The sequence below is a fragment of the Scyliorhinus torazame genome, chromosome 11 (genome assembly GCF_047496885.1).
Source record: "Scyliorhinus torazame isolate Kashiwa2021f chromosome 11, sScyTor2.1, whole genome shotgun sequence".
In the NCBI taxonomy this organism is placed as follows: domain Eukaryota; kingdom Metazoa; phylum Chordata; class Chondrichthyes; order Carcharhiniformes; family Scyliorhinidae; genus Scyliorhinus; species Scyliorhinus torazame.
The window spans coordinates 131,173,066-131,195,370 of NC_092717.1; the positions used below are offsets into that span (position 1 = coordinate 131,173,066).

General features: G+C 48.1%; 1 protein-coding gene across 1 annotated transcript in view; it reads left to right on the top strand.

Moving 5' to 3' along the window:
* The first annotated feature begins 18,942 nt into the window (after window positions 1-18,942).
* The window catches only part of oprk1 (opioid receptor, kappa 1), a 75,699-nt gene continuing 72,336 nt past the window's right edge, over window positions 18,943-22,305 (top strand). Inside the window, exons 1-2 of the mRNA XM_072467773.1 lie at window positions 18,943-19,124; window positions 19,317-19,581. Coding sequence (XP_072323874.1) covers window positions 19,343-19,581 — 239 coding nt within the window. The 5' untranslated portion in view covers window positions 18,943-19,124; window positions 19,317-19,342. The remainder of the gene's footprint in view (window positions 19,125-19,316; window positions 19,582-22,305) is intronic.

Sequence of the window (22,305 nt, forward strand, 5' to 3'; positions counted from 1 at the left end):
TTAAAGTGAAGTGCAGCTTCAGGACATCATTAACACAATACTCTAAATGCTGCAAATGCTGGCAATCTGAAGCAAAAGCAGAACATACCGGAAAAGTTCTGCAATTCTGATGAAAGGTCACAGACCTAAAATGTTAACTATGTTTATCTCTCACCATATATAGTGCCAGAGCTGCTGAGATTTTCTGGCATTTTCTGTGTCTGTTTCCAGAAATGATTGTTCAGGTGGAGATAGAACCTTGCCGGCAAAGGTGCTGGCAGAATCTGATGAGCCTTGTTTCCTTGTATTCCTGTTCATTATCGTCTGAAGAGCAACAATAAAAGGGTATACATAATGGAGAGACTTTTTGTTTAATAATGAGGAGGACACAGAAAATCCTAAGACAGAATAATGAATATATATTAAGCTTCCTGATATACAAAAGTACAAAATTGTCATTCTTCTATAACAAATTAGAGTATCCGGTAGTATTCCTTTCAATCAACTTCGGTACATCTACCAGTAATCAAGCCTCTGAGAAAGCAACATTCTTTATATCGGTGGACCAGAAGCACAATTATCAGGAAATATGATATTTAATATTAGTCTATGTTTAAATAGAATTTCATGAGGGCCTGTATTAAGGTGGGCACACCTAGCCATGGGTCTCACTTTTGGGAGGAAGCTTTCTGTGCTGTTATTAGGATGGGAATATAGCTTTCAGTATCATTGCCCAATATTTCAACTCCACCTACCATGGCGTTGCCTGAAAGAAGGCACTAAAATAGATGAAAATCTAACTCTGGGAATCCAAGAATTGAGTCAATTGCTCTGCAGAAAAGAGAATCAGAAGCTGTAGCTTGAGGATCATAATAGATAGATTCAAGGCCCATTTATAGGAGGTGTGTTAGTCCATTGTAAGAGGGAATGACTGATCTGAATATCTTAAAGTTGATTCACACCAGGAAGCAATGAGCTGTGAGAGATAAGACATTTCTGACATAGATATTATAATTTGAAGGACCACATACAATAACAAACATGGCTCCAACATACAGCTCATACTGGTTATAAGTAGCCAGCAGTAAAGCATTCAGCTACGTTTTGGTCTAGTAATTTGTTATGTGAAGCCTAAGGTTAGGTGTCACCATGTCATGTTGTAAGTCACAGCTTAAATTTATGTCTTGCTGGAACAAGGGCGTGGATTGTAAGCGAAGAAATATCTTTAGTGTTGTCCACAGGTTTAGAACTCACCATTGGTAAAGATAGTAGGTTGTCAGTCAACGTTGCAGCTTGCATACTTAGGCCATCTAACCGATAATGGTACAATTGTGCGAACATACCTTGACAGCTTTTATGAGAATGCCAGTGCGGGCCCGTTAATGATATTCCAAAGGCATTTACTGTACAATTTGCATGCTCACGCCGGCGAGCGGAGTGGAACGCATTCATGCTGCTGTTGAGGCACCGGAGAATGGGATTCTGTACGGCGCCTGGTGCCGGCCTCGATTTTCGGCTGACACGCGATTCTCCGCTCAATTGTGCTTCACGATTCCGGCGTCGCTAAATGGAGAATCCTGCCCATTATCTTTGGTCTCCACCACAAACTGCATTCCCTAGCCACCAACTCCATTTCTCTCCCTTTCAACTCTAAGGCTGAGCTAGGGGCGGCACACTGGGCACAGTGGCTAGCACTGCTGCTTCACAGCGCAAGGACCCAGGTTCGAATCCGATCTCGGGTAACTATCTGTGTGGAGTATGTACATTCTCTCCGTGTCTGCGCAGGTTTCTCCCAAGTGCTGTGGTTTCCTCCCACAGTCCAATGACATGGAGGTTAGGTGGATTGTCCCTTAGAGTGGAGTTTCAGGAATAGGGTGGGGGATTGGTTGGGCCTAGGTAGGGGGGTCTTTTGAAGGGTCAATGCAGACTCGATGGACGAATAGCCTCCTCTGTGCTGAGGGAATTCTATGGTTCTATGAACCTGATGGAGTGTTTAACCCCAGGATGAGCCTCCAACCACTTACTCAGACTATCGTTACGACAGCCTATTCCCACCTCCGCAACATCATCTGACTCTACCCGTCTTCATTCATTTGCTGCTGAAATTCTCTGAACTTCAGTATTGCAAAGCATTTATAGACAGTCTCCCACATTCCACCCTTTGCAAACCTGTGGTCTCATACAATTCTGTTGTTTATTCCCTAACCCATACCAAGTCCCTTTCACCCATCACCCCTGTGCTCGCTGACATATATTTTCTCCCAGTTAAGCAATATTTTGATTATAAAATTCCCACTCTTGTTTTCAAATTCTTCCATAGCCTTGTTCCTTCCTATCTCTGGAATCTTCCTCAGCTCTATAACCTGCCGAGATATCTGTTTGCTTCCAATTTTGACCTCCTGAACATCCTTCATTCCCACCTTCAGCCTCATTATCCCTCCCTCTCTTCTTCTTCCTTTAAGATACTCCTTTAAACCTACTTCTTTGATCAGAGGCTAGGTTCATCAGCCGTGCCTGCTGCAAGATAGCCACAAGCAGGTTGGGGACCATGTAATTTGACCTCGGGCGGGAATTTCTGGCACCAGGTGGCATGGCCGAAGAATCCCACCCCAAGTTGCCCTAAAATGCTGTATGTAGTTCAGTGTCAAATTTTGTTTGATCATGCTCCTCTAATGTCCTGCAACATTTTGTTACAGTAAAGGCACTATATAAATATAAGTTGTTGCTGTTTATGTAACTCATACACAATTTGCACACTGGACAATTTGAAAATCAACAAAAAGTAAAGAACCACGTGCAGTCATCAAGTAGGAACCTTTCTGGCAACACTCGAAATAGTTGTCTGAGAGTTTTTCTTCACATTAATAAATATAACATCATGCACACATATTCCATGCAGTATAGTGGGTGGGGTCAATGAACAGTTTCCTTTGAAAAAGAAAATTAGAAAGAAAAATGTAACAACATTTTAGAAATGTGAGCTGAAACAGAGAAAGCAATCAGATAAACACATTTTGCACACAATTCATTTTAAGATTACTCAAACTGCAAACTAGAATTTTCTTTGTGAAACATGTTTTTTTCACCTTTGGAAATAAATACGACAATGTAATAAACTGTTAGGTGTAGACACATGACCTTGCATGTTCAAGGGAAGATCAGCAACGTGGTGAAGGGCAAATGGATGCGTTGACTAAAACAAATACATCATGCCTCATCAAGAAATAAGTTAAGTGCATAAATTAAAATTGTTTTCTGGGTGCTTGCTAGATATACAGCACATTTGATGTCGCCTACATTGATTTTAGCAAGGCTATTAATAAGAAAAATGGTAGACTTGCCAAAAAAGTAAAAGGCCAAGGGATTCAAGGAAAAATAACAAGTTGGATCCAAAATTAACTCAGCAACAGGAAGCAAGGCGTTCTAATCGATCAGTGTTTGTTTGAACTGAAGGCTGTTTCCAGTGGCATTTTGCAGAACTCAGTACAAGTTACTTGTTTTTCAATGTATATATCAATCATTTAAACATAAGTGTAGAAGTCATGACTATTACATTTCCAAATATTATAATGATTGGCCATGTGGTTGATGGTTACGACGGAAGCTTTAGACTGCAGGAAGATATCGATGCGCTGGCCAGATGGACAGAAAACTCACAAATTGAATTCAATCTAGAAAAGGGACAGCACGGTAGCATTGTGGATAGCACAATTGCTTCACAGCTCCAGGGTCCCAGGTTCGATTCCGGCTTGGGTCACTGTCTGTGTGAAGTCTGCACATCCTCCCCGTGTGTGCGTGGGTTTCCTCTGGGTGCTCCGGTTTCCTCCCACAGTCCAAAGATGTGCAGGTTAGGTGGATTGGCCATGATAAATTGCCCTTAGTGTCCAAAATTGCCCTTAGTGTTGGGTGGGGTTATTGGGTTATGGGGATAGAGTGGAGGTGTTGACCTTGGGTAGGGTGCTCTTTCCAAGAGCCGGTGCAGACTCGATGAGCCGGATGGCCTCCTTCTGCACTGTAAATTCTATGATAATCTATGAGGTAATATATTTGGGGAGGATAAACAAGGCAAGGGAATAAACAATAAGTGGGAGGAAACTGACAAGAGCCCTTGAGTGCATGACCACAGATTCCTGAAGGTAGCGGATAGGCAGACAAGGTGGTTAAGAAGGTTTACATGCTACTTTATTTTATCAGCCGAGGCATGGCATAAAAGGATGTTTATGCTAAAAGTGAATAAAATACCAGTTAGGCCACAGTTCTGGGCACTACATTACAGAAAAATTCTGAATCACATCAGATGAGGTACAAAGGAAATTTACGAGAATGTTGCCAAGACTGAAACGTTTTAGCTATGAGGACAGATTTGTTCGGCTGGGTGTTATGGACGGGGTGAGAGAGAACTGCTGAAATCCGTGTTCACTTCCCCAACTGTCTTCAATCAGTGCGTTTGTCAGAGGAAGATCTGCGCGTTTGTGAACCTCTGATTGTTTGGACAATTTGAACAACGAGCAGCTAGCTTTTCAAGGATTTAAATATTTTTATTTATGTGCCTACCCCAAAGTCTAATACTATAGCACTCACTCACACAGTCTCAAATACACATAAACACACTCATGTAAAGGACAGTTGAAGTGAATAGTGCACATTTACATAATCAAAAAGAATAGTTCATAATTCATGTGATGATCTTGTTGTTGTAAGGGTCTTTCCTGGTTTTTCCTGTTTATTCCCTTACTCCTTCCCCCGTTATTTTATTTTTGCAGTTATATTTTTGATCCATGGATGATTTTTGCACATGTATCTTTAAAACGGCTTGTGCTTTTAATTCAAACAGAAAGATCCAGAAGGCTGGTTTAGACTGTGCTGTTTTCGACTGGTTGACCTTTGTGATGACTGTTTTCGGGCAGCACGGTAGCTCAAGTGGCTAGCACTGTGGCTTCACAGCATCAGGGTCCCAGGTTCGATTCCCCGCTGGGTCACTGTCCGTGTGAAGTATGCACGTTCTCCCCATGTCTGCGTGGGTTTCCTTCGGGTGCTCCGGTTTCCTCCCACAGTCCAAAGACGTGCAGATTAGGTGGATTGGTCATGATAAATTGCCTTTAGTGACCAAAAGGTTAGGAGGGGTTATTGGGTTACGGGGATAGGGTGGAAGTGAGGGCTTAAGTGGGTCAGTGCAGACTTGATGGGCCGAATGGCCTCCTTCTGCACTTTATGTTCTATGTTTTGATTGATTTGGCTGGTGGTCAATGAATTGGCCCAAAGGATTGGGCTCTGCCGGGTAACAAGTGGTGATTGGATCTGATCCCACTTGAATGTTTTCCAAGCTCCAATGGTTTCATTTTGGTTTCACTTTTGTTTCTGCAACCTGGAAGGAGGGTTGCAACTAACTCTCTCTCAAATAATCCAGCTAAATTCTCTACAGAAGGCCACTGTGAGGGCTGACTCTCTCTCCAGCAAGACTGTGTGTCATTCTCTTGAGACTGCAAAGACTTGAAGTTAAACCAAGAGCTGAAAGCAAGTTTTGATGTGAAATGAAATGTCTATGCAGAAAGATATGGATGGGAACCTCGAGCTGAAGGTCCAGCTTGATAAGGTATAAGGCACCTCTCCAGAAATCCTGCTTCCTGCAAGTGCTGTATTGAATGAATGCCTCAACAAGGAAGACCATTGCCAGCTGTGAACCAGATACTTTGATCAACCAGCCTGCTGTGAGGAATATGTGCTAAAGAACTACCATTGGAAGAAAAGGCCTTCTGATCTTCATCCTTGTTATTTTACCCCTTCCCCCCTCTGTGTCTGTCTGTCTTGTGTGTATGGGTAGAGGGTGGGAGAGTTTAAGGGGGTCATAGATTAGCTTGCCATTATCCAGTTGTGTTTACCGCATATTTCATCATCATTCTTGTTAAAAATGAACAGTAATTGTGTTTCTACTTACAAACCCAGTGACTGTAATTATTGGGCAGCCAAGGGCCAAAGATTTCAGGAACTTTCATAAGAATTATTGATTAATTCACTTGTGTTGTGACTCCGGGGCACATGGGGCTGGATATGATCACACTTGCCCAGAGTGGCATAACATTCTGGAAAACACATGTGGCAAGCCTGATGAAGAAGACATCTTCAATCCCAAAGGGTGGTTTAGTTGAAGTCATATACCAAAGTAATTTCTGGATTCTCTTGAAGGGATGGACTTTCTGCATGTTTGCAGCTTGTAGTCTGGTTAGCGGAGGTGAAATTGATGTGTTGGTGGACTTGAATAGGAACAGGGTTGGAGATCTTGCAATGTTAAAGCCTCCGTTTCTTTTAAGGAACACATGTTACTGCCTTTTCTGTTGCTACTCATACATACTGCAGACAGCACTTAAAGATTAAAAATGGGAAAAATCTGGCTGCCTTGGCATGTGACTCTTCAAACTGTGGTCTCTTTCTCAAACATGGTGGTGGCCTTGTGTTGATCAGCCGCATCCTAGTTTATTGTTTGAAGACATCATGAGGGGGCTTGGACAATCATCATTTATGTCTCAAGAAAGACCCTTTCAATTCGGCAATGCCATTTGATGGTCTTAGGATGTGTGCTTTTCTTGACTCATTTAAGGGATAAGGGCTTCACTTGCTATGCCAGCATTCATTGCCCATTCTAACTGCCCTTGAGAAGGTAGTGGTAAGCTGCCTTCTTGAACTGTTGCACTGTAGGTACACTCACAATGATGTTAGTGAGGAAGTTGCAGGATTTTAACCCAGTGACAGTAAAGGAATGACGATACATTCCAAGTGAGGATGGTGAGTAGCTTGGAGGGGATCTTCCAGGTGGGTGACCTTCTCATGTATCTGCTGCCCTTGTCCTTCCAGATGGTAGTGGTTATTGGTTTTTGAACATGCTACCTAAGAAGCCTTGGTGAGTTCCTGCAGTGCATCTTTTTAGATGGTACACACGGCTGCCAAGGTGCGACAATGGATGAGGGACTGAATGTTTGTGGAATGGGTGCCAATCAAGCGGGCTGCTTTGTGCTGGGTGGTGTCAAACGTCTTGAGTGTTGTTGCAATCATACAAGCAAGTGGAGAGTATTAAACCACACTCCTGACTTGTGGTTTGTAGATTGTGGGCAAACTTTGGGAAGTTGGGAGGCGAGTTACTTGCTGCAGGATTGGTAATCTCTGACCTGCTCTTGGTCAGTCCGCTTCTTGTCAATGGTAACCCTCAGGATGTTGATAGTTAGGGGGGTGGGGGGGATTCAGTGATGGTAATGCCATTGAATGTCAATGGGCGAGGGTTATATTTGCGTTTGTTGGGTACGGTCATTGCCTGGCACTTGTATGGCTTGAATGTTACTTGCCACTTGTCAGCACAAGCCTGGATATTTATAGAATCAAAGAATTTACAGTGCTGAAGGAGGCCATTCGGCCCATCGAGCCTGCACCAGCCCTTGGAAAGAGCACCCTACCCAAGCACACGCCTCCACCCTATCCCCGTAACCCCACTTAACCCTTTTAGACACTAAGGGCAATTTAGCAAAGCCAATCAACCTAACTCGCACATCTTTGGACTGTGGGAGGAAACCGGAGCACCCGGAGGAAACCCACGCAGACACAGGGAGAACCTGCAGACTCCGCACCGACAGTGACCCAAGCCGGGAATCGAACCTGGGACCCTGGAGCTGTGAATCAACTGTGCTATCCACTATGCTACCATGCTGCCCCTGCATATTGGCCAGGTCGTCTTGCATTTGGACATGGATTCAGTATCAGGAGAGTTGTGAATGCTGCTGAACATTGTGCAATCATCAGCGAACACCCCCGCTTCTGACCTTATGATGGAAGGATGGTCATTGATGAAGGAGCTGAAGATGTTAGAGCCCAGGACACTCCCCTGAGGAATCCTGCAGTGATGATTTGGAGCTGGGATGATTGACTTCAGATCACCACAGCCATCTTCTTTTTGCCAGGTAAGAGTGCAACCAGCAGAGAGTTCTCCCCTGAACCCTATTCATTCCAGTTTTGCTAGGGCTCCTTGATGCTACACTCAGCCAATTACAGTCAAGCGCAGTCACTCTCACCTCACCTCTGGAGTTCAGATCTTTTGCCCACGTTTGAACCAAGGCTGTAATGAGATCAGGAGCTGAGTGACCCTAGCAGAACTCAAACTGATCGTCAGTGAGCACTGTTGATGACTCCTTCCATCACGTTACCGATGATGGAGTAGACTGATAGAATTGACTTTGTTGGATTTGTCCTGTTTCTTTTGTACAGGACACACCTGGGCAATTTTCCACATTGCCAGGTAGATGCCAGTGTTGTAGCTGTACTGGAACAGCTTGGCCAGGGGTATGGCAAGTTCTGGAGCAGAAACCTTCAGTACCTTTGCTTGACGGTATAGTTAACATCTTTTTGTCCTTTTGTCTCTGTTTGACAGCAAGACAATTCTTGAATACATAAGCCAGGACTGCTGACTTTTGGTGGCCATCTTTGCTCCACATTGTCCACTTTTTAAAGGAAGAATCAATTAAAAAATTCCACATTGTATAAAGTTGTGGTAAACCACTGTATTGTATTGTGTTGTGTTGTACTGTTGTGTTGTTACATGCCTGGGCTCGTCCCTGCTGGCTCCGCCTGTGGCTCCTCCCCTCGGGCTCATGTATAAAGGTGGCTGGTCTCCGCCTCTGATCCAGTTCGGGATCAGAGGCCAGGAGGCATGCTGTTTAGCGTATTAAAGCCTCAGTTATGTTCACCACTCGTCGTGTGTTCATTGATGGCATATCAATTTAATACACTAAACATCTAATATGAATTCGTCACTCAAGCCTGATCTCCTGCAGCTGGACCCACAGGCAGCCGATGCCACTGCAACATTCGAGCACTGGCTAAGCTGCTTCGAAGCGTACCTCGGATCCTTCACCGAACACTTCACCGACCTCCAAAAGAAGCAGATCCTCCACGCAAGGGTGAGCCCGCTAGTCTGTCTTCTCATCAGGGAATCCGCCTCGTATACGGAGGCGATAATGCTGCTGAAGGGACACTATGTTAAGTCTGTGAACGAGGTGTATGATCGACACCTTCTCGCCACGAGACGACAACGCCGTGGGGAATCACTAGCAGAATTTCTGAGTGCCTTGCGGTACTCTGCCGGAACTGTGACTGCCAGGCGCTATCGGCTACCCAACACGCGGAGTTGTTGATCAGGGATGCTTATGTCGCGGGCATGAAATCAAACTACATCCGCCAACGATTGCTAAAAGGGGGTACACTCGGCCTTCCAGAGACAGTGCAGCTCTCAAACTCACTGGAGGTGTCCTTCCAGAATATGGAGGCTACACCTCCGACCGCGCGGCACCCTTGTGGACCTCATGGGCGCCGCCATCATCCGACCCGGGTGCGGCACAAGCCTGTGCCGTGCAGCAGCCTGCCAATGCCGGAGGCCCGACGTGCTACTTTTGCGGCCAGGGTAATCATCCCAGACAACGCTGCCCTGCATGGAAAGCGACTTGCAGCGGGTGTGGAAGGAAGGGCCACTTTGCGAAAGCCTGCCAGGCCCGATCTCTCCCTAAAGCTTCTAGGCCCAGCAGCGCTGCCTGCTGTCTGTCGGGACCGCCCCCAGCTACCGCGCCACCCACCATGTGCGACCCATGGGTGCCGCCATCTTCGCCGCCATCTTCTATTTTGGCCGCTACGTGTGACCCATGGGGGCTGCAATCTTTAACACCATTTTGTGCTTCACCCGCCACGCGCGACCCATGGGGACCACTCCGCAGCCTCCTGGGAGCCCTGCTCACCCGATCGTCCACTGGCCGCCGCTACCTCCGACCGGCCTACCAATCACCTTCCAAAGCTCGCCTCCATCATGCTCGACCAGTCCCGGCCTCATCAGCTCACTAAATCTACGATGACCGTCCGGATCAACGGGCACGAGACGGCCTGCCTTTTTGACTCCGGGAGCACAGAGAGCTTCATACATCCAGATACGGTACGGCGCTGCTCCCTCCCAATCTTACCCGCGACCCAGAAAATCTCCCCGGCTTCCCGATCACATCCATTAGAAATCCGGGGGTACTGCGTCACAACCCTTACTGTACAAGGCATAGAGTACACTAACTTCAAACTCTACATCCTTCCCCATCTCTGCGCTGCTCTATTACTGTGGCTCGACTTCCAGTGCCACCTCCAGAACCTTACTTTGAAGTTCGGCGGACCCCTGTCCCCCCTCACTGTCTGTAGTCTCGCGAACCTTAAGGTCGCCCCACCCTCACTCTCTGCTAACCTCACCCCGGACTGTAAGCCCGTCGCTACTAGGAGCAGACGATACAGTGCCCGGAGTAGGACCCTTATCAGGTCTGCGGTCCAGCAACTCCTATGAGAGGGGATCATTGAGGCTAGTAACAGCCCCTGGAGAGTCCAAGTGGTGGTCGTCAAGACTGGGGAGAAGCACCGGATGATCATCGACTACGTCAGACCATCAACCAGTACACGCAACTCGATGCGTACCCCCTTCCCCGCATATCTGACATGGTCAATCAGATTGCGCAGTATCGAATCTTCTCCACAGTTGACTTGAAGTCCGCGTACCACCAGCTCCCTATCCGCCCGGAGGACTGCCAATACACTGCCTTCGAGGCAGATGGCCACCTCTAACTCTTCCTCAGGGTCCCCTTCGGGGTCACCAATGGGGTCTCGGTCTTCCAACGGGAAATGGACCAAATGGTTGACTAGTACGGGCTGCGGGCCACGTTCCCGTACTTAGATAATGTCACAATCTGCGGCCATGACCAGCAGGACAATGACGAAAACCTCCGGCACTTCCTCCACACCGCTAAACTCCTGAACCTCACCTATAATAAGGAAAAATGCGTTTTCTACACAACTCGCCTATCCATCCTTGGCTACGTTGTGGAAAACGGAGTCCTAGGGCCCGACCCCGATCGCATGCGCCCCCTCCTGGAACTCCCTCTCCCCCACTGCCCCAAGGCCTTGAAGAGATGCCTGGGGTTCTTCTCCGACTATGCCCAGTGGTTCCCCAATTATGCGGACAAGGTCCGTCCACTTAATAAATCCACCATTTTTCCCCTGACAGCTGAGGCCCGACTGGCCTTCAATCGCATCAAGGCAGATATTGTCAAAGCCGCGATGCACGCTGTGGCCGAGTCCGTTCCATTCCAGGTGGAGAGCGATGCATCGGACTTCGCTCTGGCCGCTACCCTCAACCAGGTGGGCAGGCCCAAGGCTTTCTTCTCCCGCATCCTCCATGCCTCCGAGATTCGACACTCATCCGTCGAAAAGGAAGCCCAAGCCATTGTAGAAGCTGTGCGACATTGGAGGCATTACCTGGTCGGCAGGTGATTCACTCTCCTCACTGAGCAGCGGTTGGTTGCCTTCATGTTTAACAATACACAGCGGGACACAATCAAGAATGACAAGATTCTGAGGTGGAGGATCGCGCTCTTCACCTATAATTACGATATCTTGTATCGACCTGGGAAGCTCAATGAGCCCCCAGATGCCCTATCCCGCGGTACATGTGCCAGCGCACAAGTAGACCGGCTTCGGGTCCTCCACAACGACCTCTGTCACCCGGGGGTCACCTGTTTTTTTCACTTTATCAAGGCTCGCAACCTGCCTTACTCCATCGAGGAGGTCAGGACCGTGACCATGACTGCCAGGTCTGCGCGGAGTGCAAAACTGCACTTCTATCGGCCAGACAGAGCACACCTGGTAAAGGCCTCTCGCCCCTTTGAGCGCCTCAGCATCGACTTCAAAGGGCCCCTCCCCTCCACTGACTGTAACGTGTACTTCCTCAACATTGCTGACGAATACTCAAGATTCCCCTTTGCCATCCCATGCCCTGACATGACCTCTGCCACCGTCATCAAGGCCCTGCACAGTCTTTTCACCCTGTTCGGGTTCCCCACCTACATCCATAGCGATCGGGGATCCTTCTTCATGAGCGACGAGTTGCGTCAGTTCCTGCTCAGCAAGGGCATCGCCTCCAGCAGGACGACCAGCTACAACCCCCGGGGAAACGGACAGGTGGAGAGGGAGAACGCGACGGTCTGGAAGGCCGTCCTCCTGGCCCTACGGTCTAGATGTCTCCCTGTCTCCTGCTGGCAGGAGGTCCTTCCCGAATCACTCCACTCCATCCGGTCGCTCCTGTGTACCGCCACCAATGTGACCCCTCATGTGAGGATGTTTGTTTTCCCCAGGAAGTCCACCTCAGGGGTCTTGCTCCCGTCCTGGCTGATGGTCCCAAGGCCCGTCCTCCTCCAGATTCATGCGAGGAGCCATAAGTCGGATCCACTGGTCGAAAAGGTCCTTCAGTGAAAGAGCGCGAGGAGAGCGGCGGGGACACAGTGAAAGAGTGAGAGGAGAGCGGCGGGGACACAGTGAAAGAGTGCGAGGAGCGGCAGGGACACAGTGAAAGAGCGCGATGAGAGCAGCGGGGACACAGTGAAAGAACGCGAGGAGAGCGGCGGGGGCACAGGATAAAAGAGTACAAGGAGAGCGGCGGGGACACAGTGAAAAAGCGCGAGGAGAGCGGTGGGGACACAGTGAAAGAGCGCGAGGAGAGCGGCGGAGACACAGGATAAAAGAGCATGAGGAGAGCGGCGGAGACTCAGTGAAAGAGAGCGAGGAGAGCGGCGGGGACAGAGTGAAAGAGCGTGAGGAGAGCGGCGGAGACACAGTGAAAGAGTCCGAGGAGAGCGGCGGAGAAACAGTGAAAGAGCGTGAGGAGAGCGGCGGGGACACAGTGAAAGAGCGTGAGGAGAGCGGCGGGGACACAGGATAAAAGAGCGCGAGGAGAGCGGCGGGGACACAGGATAAAAGAGCGCGAGGAGAGCGGCAGGGACACAGTGAAAGGGCGTGAGGAGAGCGCGTGGATACAGTGAAAGAGCGCGAGGAGAGCGGCGGGGACACAGTGAAAGAGCGCGAGGAGAGCGGTGGGGACACAGTGAAAGGGTGCGAGGAGAGCGGCGGGGACACAGTGAAAGAGCACGAGGAGAGCGGCGGAAACACAGTGAAAGAGTGCGAGGAGAGCGGCGGGGACACAGGATAAAAGAGCGTGAGGAGAGTGATGGGGACACAGTGAAAGAGCGCGAGGAGAGTGGCGGGGACGCAGTGAAAGAGAGCGAGGAGAGCGGCGGGGACACAATGAAAGATCCCGAGGAGAGCGGTGGGGACACAGTGAAAGAGCGCGAGGAGAGCGGTGGGGACACAGTGAAAAAGCGCGAGGAGAACGGCGGGGACACAGGATAAAAGAGCACGAGGAGAGCGGCAGAGACACAGAGTAAAAGAGCGCGAGGAGAGCAGCGGGGACACAGGATAAAAAAGTGCGAGGAGAGTGGCGGGGACACAGTGTAAAAGAGCGCGAGGAGAGCAGCGGGGACACAGCTGCTGGAGAAGCGACCTTCAGATTTGCGGTGGGAGTAGTGGACAGGGGTCTGTTGGGAAGGTAAGTTTACCTCTTTAGAAACTTACCTTGAAGAGTGACATCACAGCAAAACAGTGACCTGATTGGCTGATAAGGATAGTGCTCCAATTAGCAGTAGCTGGGAGAAATTTAACTCTTCATGTGTTGGTAAGTATTGTGATTGGTAAGTAAAATCTTTATTCCTTTCACTTATTCATTATTTGATATTATATTTGTAATCAGTTAAGGTGAAGTGTAAAAATGGCAGCAGATCCCAGACCCGTGTTATGCTCCTCGTGCTCAATGTGGGAGTTCAGGGACATGGCCGAATCCCCTGACTCCTTCATGTGCGGGAAGTGTGTCCAGCTGCAGCACCTGTTAGACCGCATGCCGGCTCTGGAGCTGCGGATGGACTCACTTTGGAGCATCCGTGATGCTGAGGAGGTCGTGGATAGCATGTTCAGTGAGTTGGTCACACCGCAGATTAGGATTGGTGAGGGAGACAGGGAATGGGTGACCAAAAGGCAGAGAAAGAGCAGGAAGGCAGTGCAGGTGTCCCCTGCGGTCATCTCCCTCCAAAACAAGTATACTGTTTTGGGTACTGTTGGGGGAGATGACTCACCAGGGGAAGGCAGTAGTAGCCAGGCTCATGGCACCGTGGCTGGCTCTGCTGCACAGAAGGGCGGATAAAAGACTGGCAGGGCTATAGTCATAGGGGATTCAATCGTAAGGGGAGTAGACAGGCGTTTCGGTGGTCGAAAACGAGATTCCAGAATGGTATGTTGCCTCCCGGGTGCATGGGTCAGGTATGTCTCAGATCGGCTGCAGGACATACTGAAGGGGGAGGGTGAACAGCCAGTTGTCGTGGTGCATATAGGCACCAACGATATAGGTAAAAAACGGGATGAGGTCCTACAATCAGAATTTAGGGAGTTAGGAGATAAGTTAAAAAGTAGGAACTCAAAGGTAGTAATCTCAGGATTGCTACCAGTGCCACGAGACAGTCAGAGTAGAAATTCAAGGATAGTCAGAATGAATACGTGGCTTGAGAGATGGTGCAGGAGGGAGGGGTTCAGATTTGGGACATTGGAACCGGTTCTGGGGGCGGTGGGACCATTACAAATCGGATGGTCTACACCTGGGCAGGACTGGAACCAATGTCCTAGGGGGTGCTTTTGCTAACACCATTGGGGAGGTTTTAAATTAATGTGGCAGGGGGATGGGAACCAGATTAGGAAGTTAGAGGTCAGTAAAGAGGCAGCAACTAAAGCCAGTAAGGTACTAGATAATAAACTCAATGTTACTAAGGGGAATCATAGAATTTACAGTGCAGAAGGAGGCCATTCGGCCCATCAAGTCTGCACTGGCTCTTAGAAAGAGACCCTACCCAAGCCCACACCTCGACCCCATCCCCATTACCAAGTAACCCCACCTATCCCCATTACCCAGTAACCCCACCCAACACTAAGGGCAATTTTGGACACTAAGGACAATTTAGCATGGCCAATCCACCTAACCCTTAGAGTAGCCAGGGAAGAGATGATAAACGCAAAGGGACAGATGGTCTGAGGTGCATTTGTTTTAATGCGAGAAGTGTAACAGGTAAGGCAGATGAACTTAGGGCTTGGATTTGTACTGGGAATATGATGTTATTGGTATTACTGAGATTTGGTTGAGGGAAGGGCAAGACTGGCAACTAAATATCCCAGGGTATAGATGCTTCAGGAGAGATAGAGAGGGAGGTAAAAGGGGTGGAGGAGTTGCATTACTGGTCAGAGATGATATCACAGCTGTGATTCAGGAGGGCACGATGGAGGATTCGAGCACTGAGGCAATATGGGTAGAGCTAAGAAATAGGAAGGGTGCAGTAACATTGTTGGGACTTTACTACAGGCCTCCCAAAAGCGAGCATGAAGTAGAGGTACAAATCTGTAGACAGATTATAGAAAAATGTAGGAGTAATAGGGTGGTCGTGATGGGAGATTTTAACTTCCCCAACATTGAATGGGACTCATGTAGTGTTGGAGGCATAGATGGAGCAGAATTTGTAAGGAGCATCCAGGAGAGTTTTTTAGAGCAGTATGTAAATAGTCCAACTCGGGAAGGGGCCATACTGGACCTGGTATTGGGGAATGATCCCAGCCAGGTGGTTGAAGTTTCAGTCGGTGATTACTTTGGGAACAGCGATCACAATTCTGTAAGTTTTAGAATACTCATGGACAAAGACGAGAGTGTCCTAAAGGAAGAGTGCCAAATTGGCGGAAAGGCCAAGTATAACAAAATTCGGCAGGAGCTAGGGAATGCGGATTGGGAGCAGCTGTTTAAGGGTAAATCCACATTTGAAATGTGGGAGTCTTTTAAGGAAAGGTTGATTAGAGTGCAGGACAGACATGTCCCTGTGAAAATGAGGGATAGAAATGGCAAGATTAGTGAACCGTGGATGACGGGTGGAATTGTGAGACTAGCTAAGATGAAAAAGGAAGCATACATAAGATCTAGGCAACTTAAAACTGATGAAGCTTTGGAGGAATATCGGGAAAGTAGGACAAATCACAACGCGCAATAAAGAAGGCTAAAAGGGGTCATGAAATATCTTTGGCTAACGGGGTTAAGGAAAATCCCAAAACCTTTTATTCTTATATAAGGAGCAAGAGGGTAACTAGAGAAAGGATTGGCCCACTCAAAGACAAAAGAGGGAATTTATGCGTGGAGTCAGAGGAAATGGGTGAGATTCTTAATGAGTACTTTGCATCGGTATTCACCAAGCAGAGGGACATGACGGATGTTGAGGCTAGGGATGGATGTTTAAATACTCTAGGTCAAGTCGGCATAAGGAAGGGGGAAGTTTTGGGTATTCTAAAAGGCATTAAGGTGGATAAGTCACCAGGTCCGGATGGGATCTATCCCAGGTTACTGAGGGAAGCGAGGGACGAAATAGCTGGGGCCTTAACAGATATCTTTGCAGCATCCTTGAGCACGGGTGAGGTCCCGGAGGACTGGAGAATTGCTAATGTTGTCCCTTTGTTTAAGAAGGGTAGCAGGGATAATCCAGGGAATTATAGACCTGTGAGCTTGATGTCAGTGGTAGGCAAACTGTTGGAGAAGATACTGAGGGATAGGATCTATTCACATTTGGAAGAAAATAGACTTATCAGTGACAGGCAGCATGGTTTTGTGCAGGGAAGGTCATGTCTTACAAACCTAATAGAATTCTTGGAGGAAGTGACAAAGTTAATTGATGAGGGAAAGGCTGTAGATGTCATATACATCGACTTCAGTAAGGCGTTTGATAAAGTTTCCCATGGCAGGTTGATGGAAAAAGTGAAGTCGTATGGGGTTCAGGGTGTACTAGCTAGATGGATAAAGAACTGGCTGGGCAACAGGAGACAGAGAGTAGTGGTGGAAGGGAGTGTCTCAAAATGGAGTAAGGTGACTAGTGGTATTCCACAGGGATCCATGGTCGGACCGCTGTTGTTTGTGATATACATAAATGATCTGGACGAAGGCATAGGTGGTCTGATTAGCAAATTTGCAGATGATACTAAGATTGGTGGAGTTGCAGATAGCGAGGACTGTCAGAGAATACAGCAAAATATAAATAGATTGGAGAGTTGGGCAGAGAAATGGCAGATGGAGTTCAATCCAGGAAATGCGAGGTGATGCATTTTGGAAGATCTAATTCAAGAGCGGACTATACAGTCAATGGAAGAGTCCTGGGGAAAATTGATGTACAGAGAGATCTGGGAGTTCAGGTCCATTGTACCCTGAAGGTGGCAACGCAGGTCGATAGAGTGGTCAAGAAGGCATAGAGCATGCTTGCCTTCATCGGACGGGATATTGAGTACAAGAGTCGGCAGGTCATGTTACAGTTGTATAGGACTTTGGTTAGGCCACATTTGGAATACTGCGTGCAGTACTGGTCGCCACATTATCAGAAGGATGTGGATGTTTTAGAGAGGGTGCAGAGGAGGTTCACCAGGATATTGCCTGGTATGGAGGGTGCTAGCTATGAAGAAAGGTTGAGTAGATTAGGATTGTTTTCGGTGGAAAGACGGAGGTTGAAGGGGGACCTGACTGAGGTCTGCAAAATTATGAGAGGTATGGACAGGGTGGATAGCAACAATCTTTTTCCAAGAGTGGGGGTGTCAATTACAAGGGGTCACGATTTCAAGGTGAGAGGGGGAAAGTTTAAGGGAGATGTGCGTGGAAAGTTTTTTACGCAGAGGGTGGTGGGTGCCTGGAACGCTTTGTCAGCGGAGGTGGTAGAGGCGGGCACGATAGCACCATTCAAGATGCATCTAGACAGATATATGAACGGGCGGGAAACAGAGGGAAGTAGATCCTTGGAAAATAGGCGACAGGTTTAGGTAAAGGATCTGGATCAGCGCAGGCTGGGAGGGCCGAAGGGCCTGTTCCTGTGCTGTAATTTTCTTTGTTCTTTGTTCCTCCATGCTAACCCCCAATATGCCTACGTGGCACACCATGACGGGCGGGAGGACACAGTTTCCCTTCGGGATTTGGCACCCACAGGTTCTCCAGTGACCATCACCACTACCCCCGACCCTACACCGTCTCTCCCAATTGCTACCCATCTACTACGAGACGCAGAAGACGACACGCTCCCAGACACGCAGGCCTCGACACCTCATCCGACACCAGTGTCCACACCACAGCCGGGACTGAGGCGGTCGCAGTGGAAAGTCAGAGCCCCCGACAGACTCGATCTATAACTCAACCCATCCACTTCACCCCCACCGGACTCTTTTTTTAACAGGGGGTGAATGTGATAAACCACTGTATTGTATTGTACTGTATTGTTACATGCCTGGGTTTGTCCCTGCTGGCTCCGCCTGTGGCTCCTCCCCTCGGGCTTACGTATAAAGGTGGCTGGTCTCCGCCTCTGATCCAGTTCGGGATCAGAGGCCAGGAGGCTTTCTGTTTAGTGTATTAAAGCCTCAGTTACGTTCACCACTCGTCGTGTGTTCATTGATGGCATATCAAAAGTTTGCATCTTAAAAGTTTGGAATATGTATGACATGCCCAGGGGCTGTTTTAGTTGAGACAGAGGAGGCTGGGAGGAGAATTAATTGATTAGTAAAATGATGAGCGGTATAGAAACAATGGATGGAAAGGAACCATTTCCCTCATCAGGGAGATGGCCACAATCAGGCACCTGGATTTAAAGCATTTAGCAGAAGGATTAAAGAGAAGGTGAGGGAACCTTTATTCACACAGAGGGAGCTGGGGGTCTGGAACTCGCTGGCTGAAGAGGTAGAAAGATTATATTTAAAAAAAATAATTGGATGTGCACTGAAAATCAATCTATAAGGAGTCAAGAGCTGGAAAATGAGATGAGGGTGGATTGTTGGGGTTCAGGACAGCTTCAGCCCGGTAACTCAGAACAAGATCGCCCTGGCGAAGTCGAGAAGGATCCATATGGTTTCCCAGAAGGTGTACCAAAGCCTCTGGGTCGCCAATAAGCCGCCTCCAGCGAGCTGCGTCCATTCCGCAGCGTCATCGAGTTGGTGTCACGTTTCATCTCGCCTGCTGCATTCGAGCAACAGCGGGGAGATAGAGAGACTGAGATAAATACCCGGGAACACGCTGCGTGCTGGCACATCCTGCAGCAAGGATCTGTCTGCTCTCCACACCTCACCGTGCATACAGCACACACAAAAGAAAGTTGCAGAGTGAGAAAAGGGGTTTCCTCTGCTGGACAGACGCAGCAGTCTCGCCCCTTCAGTTAACCTGGGTAAGAGTTAGTAAATGGACATGGTTTTTGTTTCCTGTTTCTGTCATTCTTTATCCCAGCATTTTAAGTTTTCCTCCGAAGCTTGCTAGATTCGGAACACTGCTTTTTAAAATTTTTAATTTGTTTCCTGCTGCTTGCCACTTTCTTCTGTCTCTGAAACCATTTCGTTCGCCTTTGCTTGTGTTCTTGTAGATGCCACTGTGGGTAGTCCAGTGGTGATGACTGGGGAAGACATGGGTTCCAAGTGCGTGCTGCACTCCTCCGGCGAATGTGGTGACCCCGGCGTGATCCCGAACAGCACTTTCCCACCCGTATCCTACTATTGGGAAAACAGCAGCGACTTGCACAGGAACGGCTCCGTGGGCACCCTCCTCCCCATCAGTATCACTGCTGTCTACTCCCTCATCTTTGTGGTGGGCTCGGTGGGAAACTGTCTGGTTATGTATGTGATCATCAGGTAAGAAAGAGGCTTCCTTCCGTTGCTTCGCTCCTTCCAGGTGGCATTCGCACCCGTTCCCGAGTAGGGTGTGGGGAAGTGAAAAGTTTCGGGACGAGCAGCAGGACAGAGTGAACGCTGGGCGCACGGAGAATGGGGGATAATCTAGGGACTGCGATCGGGTTGACAGTGGCAGCAAAGGTGGAGAAGTCTCAATGTGATGTGGACAATTACTGAGGAATACACGTTGTGAAGTGGCGTACACATGGTTCAGAACAAGGATCCGTAGTCACAACAGGCACTGCTGCCATTCTGCTTCAATGTAACTCCCAGAGTTATTTATTACTTTTCAAAATGACCGAAGATCCTTAAATCTGATCCAATCCTCCATTATCCATTAATGAATGCATGCATTAAAATACCACGTATTTAACGCAGGTACACGACTCGGGCTGCATTACCTGTGACCATGAAGCCCTGAACTCATCTTGTTAAAATTGGACAGGACTTGTGTTGGACTCGGAACGCCCTCACATGGGAGCAATGGGTAATCATTCTGGACGGAGAGATGAATCCGTGTAGTTCTCACACAAACAAGGAATGTAACTGCAACACACACACACCCAGAAACACACGTACCTTCCAGATTAATGTGAACACCATGGTAACATTCTTTTATTACACAGAGTGAGATTCAGGTGTATTGCCACAAAGTACCGCACACTGCTGCCAGTGTGGGATGGAAACAGACAGATACTGGAAACTCTCAGGCAGCGTCTGGGGAAAGGTCAGCGACCTGTTAACCCCACCTCCGTTTTACCGCCAAAGCTGCCTGACTTGCTCAAGGCTTTCCAGAATGTTCAGTTTTAATTTGAAGTGTATCAATTGGTGTTACGTGTAGGCATATGAGGCGAGATTTTACGTCATGCGCACATTAAAATCGGCTGTACAAAAGTGTTGATATAATAAAATGAATTTGCCAACGGTGCATGCCAATATATTTCCCCGCAATAAACACTCACTTCTCTTCATTATATAAAATCAGGGTGACCAGCTCTTGAATGAAAGGAAATAATGGACGCTTGGGCTCTGGGACTGGTAGGCTTGGTGAATGGGGGTGGGGGTGTTGCTTGTAAAAGGGGAGTGTGGGGCAGGGGGGGGGGGGGGGGGGGAGGTTGAGCTGCTGACCATGACTTCCCCTGGTGGCCCACAGGGAGCATTCTGACAAAGAGGCTCAGTCTCCCTCCGGAGCTGTCGTAGAATCATAGAATTTACAGTGCAGAAGGAGGCCATTCGGGAAAGGGGGATTGAAGGGGGACCGGACAGCCAAAATAAGCGACACCCCACCAAAATACTGGACAGTTGGTCACCCTATGTAGAAGGCATAGTCATCAGTTTCTTGCAGTGTACAGTACCATATTTCTCTCAATACTCTAAATACCCATTGAAGTTAAACACCTACTAACTTTAGCTCCAAAATTAATAAAGGTGTAGTGGGGGTGGGGAAGGGATTTTCAACCACTAGCCACCTTATACTTACCTGAAAAATGGGATCGCAACGGTTGGAAATTGAGATGCGCAATACCATGCCCACCCTAATGATGCCCAAGAGCTTGTTAATGCAATTTTCAGGTTGGACTGTAAATGATAAGCATTATGGCTGTCTCTTTAAGGTGAGGAGATACTTAGATATGCAATTCAAAGTTTGAGTTTGCAATTTGTAAGCTTACCAGCACATTCTCAAAGACAACTAGGATAGGCAGTAAATGCTGCTGACGCCCACATCTCATGAATGGATAACAAAAGAATGGTCAAGTTCTGCCCGTTTGTACAGGCAGAACTGCTGTTGGCTCTGCAAAATATACTGCACCCTCTACTGACCAATGACCACCATCACTCCTCCTGCCCCATCCCACATCCTGGGAAGGGATTCTCCCTCCTGCTCAGACACACTTCCACAAAACATTCCAGCATCTGCTCCAATCAGAGTACACTTCCTCTTTGAGAGGTGCACGCTGGCTTGAGGTTGACCAAGCTTGCTTTAAGTGGTGCCAGCCTCTGACAAGCTTGGGTGCCATGCAGCACTCAACAGTACATGTGATGCATTGATCACTCATCATGCTCCTGCTCCTGTTTCCAGAGCCTATTGAACTTTACCGCTTAAGTGTTAACTGTTACCCGTCGGACAGACAGCCATGACTGCTGCCACCCAGTCTGCGGTGGATCAATTTGAAGCTGGGCTTTCCAAAACCAGAACCTGTTTGAGTTTCTCCTGTATGGGCATCTGCAGTCTCCATTGGTCAAGCTGCAGTCACTGGAGTAGCACCGCACAGGAGCACCACAACAGGCGAAGGCATACAAAAGGAATGTGCAAGTCTTGAGCAGTCAACCTTTGCATGCAATACAGCAATGTTTGATTTATAACCTTGATTTGGAAAGATTGTTTTGTAGTGGCTTTTATTTCAGCGCCATAGGCAAACAGACACTGGTAGTCAGTAGCAGAGGGATGTTAAAGTCTGGACAATGTGTGAGTGAGGAATTCACTAGTATTAGAGTTAGATTGCACACCAGAGTCGTGGGTCATGTGGCCAGCAGATAGCTCTCGTTCACCACTAGCTCTGGTGTGTTGTGGCGGCGCAATGCAAATAGTGTAATGGATCGGTACAGAATTCAGGCATTCTGACTGCTGTCAGGATATCCAATATTGACTAGTATGATACACTAAGCTGGGCTGCATACTGGCTG